General features: G+C 50.5%; 1 protein-coding gene across 1 annotated transcript in view; it reads right to left on the bottom strand.

The window, feature by feature from the left end:
- Positions 1 to 6: 6 nt before the first annotated feature.
- The window catches only part of LOC105519700 (succinate dehydrogenase [ubiquinone] flavoprotein subunit, mitochondrial-like), a gene marked incomplete at its 5' end in the record, with an annotated part of 31455 nt that continues 30605 nt past the window's right edge, over positions 7 to 856 (bottom strand). The window contains 1 exon segment of the mRNA XM_011953142.1: positions 7 to 310. Coding sequence (XP_011808532.1) covers positions 44 to 310 — 267 coding nt within the window.

Below are 856 nucleotides of genomic sequence, written 5' to 3'. Positions count from 1 at the left end.
TGCAGGCACTGGATTCTGTTTCCAGCCAGAAGCCTGACTGCTGTCAGAGTGCCTTTTTCAGCGGTGCCTCAAATCTGTCAGGAGTTGATTTAAACCTGGCCTGCTCCTCCCCGTTCACCATCAGCAAGGTCAGCCCGCGAACCTGGGCGGGGCCGTGCGCGTTCTGGGCTGTGGTGAGAACGAGCTCCACACTGACCTTCCCAGTGCTGATGTCCACGTAGGACAGGGTGTGCTTCCTCCAGTGCTCCTCAAAGGGCTTCTTCTGTTGCCCCTGGATGGGCTTGGAGTAATCGTACTCATCAATCCGCACCTGAGGCCAGAAACACCATCACATATCTCATTACTCTAACAGAGCAATACAGAAAAAACACAGCAAACATTAAAATGATCTAAGAGACAGACGCCCTAGAACTCATTTCATTTCCACTTCAGCCCTGGCACCATCAACATGTTCAGAACCCACGGAGGCCACATGGCTGGCCAGGGGGTGTGCAGCCAGCAGTGAGTCCAGAGTAATCCGTGTCCACATGTTCCCTTAGACATCCTTTATGTACCTAAGAGTTTACCAAATACTTTGTCTTTTTGCTGCATGCGCTGGGAGACTACCTACTACCTCAATCTTTTCTTTCAGCCTGTTTTTATTTTAAAAAAATTGTTTTTTCTTTTGAGACAGGCTCTCGCTATGTCACCTGGGCTGGAGTGCAGTGGTGTGATCACAGCTTGCTGGAGCCTTGACTTCCCGGGCTCAATCAATCATCCTGCCTCAGTCTCCTGCGCGTACCACCACGCCTGGCTAATTTTTTATTTTTGTGTAGAGACAGGTTTCGCCATGTTGCCCAGGCTGGTCTACAACTCC

The sequence above is a fragment of the Colobus angolensis genome, unplaced genomic scaffold (genome assembly GCF_000951035.1).
Source record: "Colobus angolensis palliatus isolate OR3802 unplaced genomic scaffold, Cang.pa_1.0 Scaffold358, whole genome shotgun sequence".
Lineage (NCBI taxonomy): Eukaryota > Metazoa > Chordata > Mammalia > Primates > Cercopithecidae > Colobus > Colobus angolensis.
The sequence above is the reverse complement of the archived record's forward strand: the minus strand, read 5'-3'. Positions and strand labels throughout refer to the sequence as shown.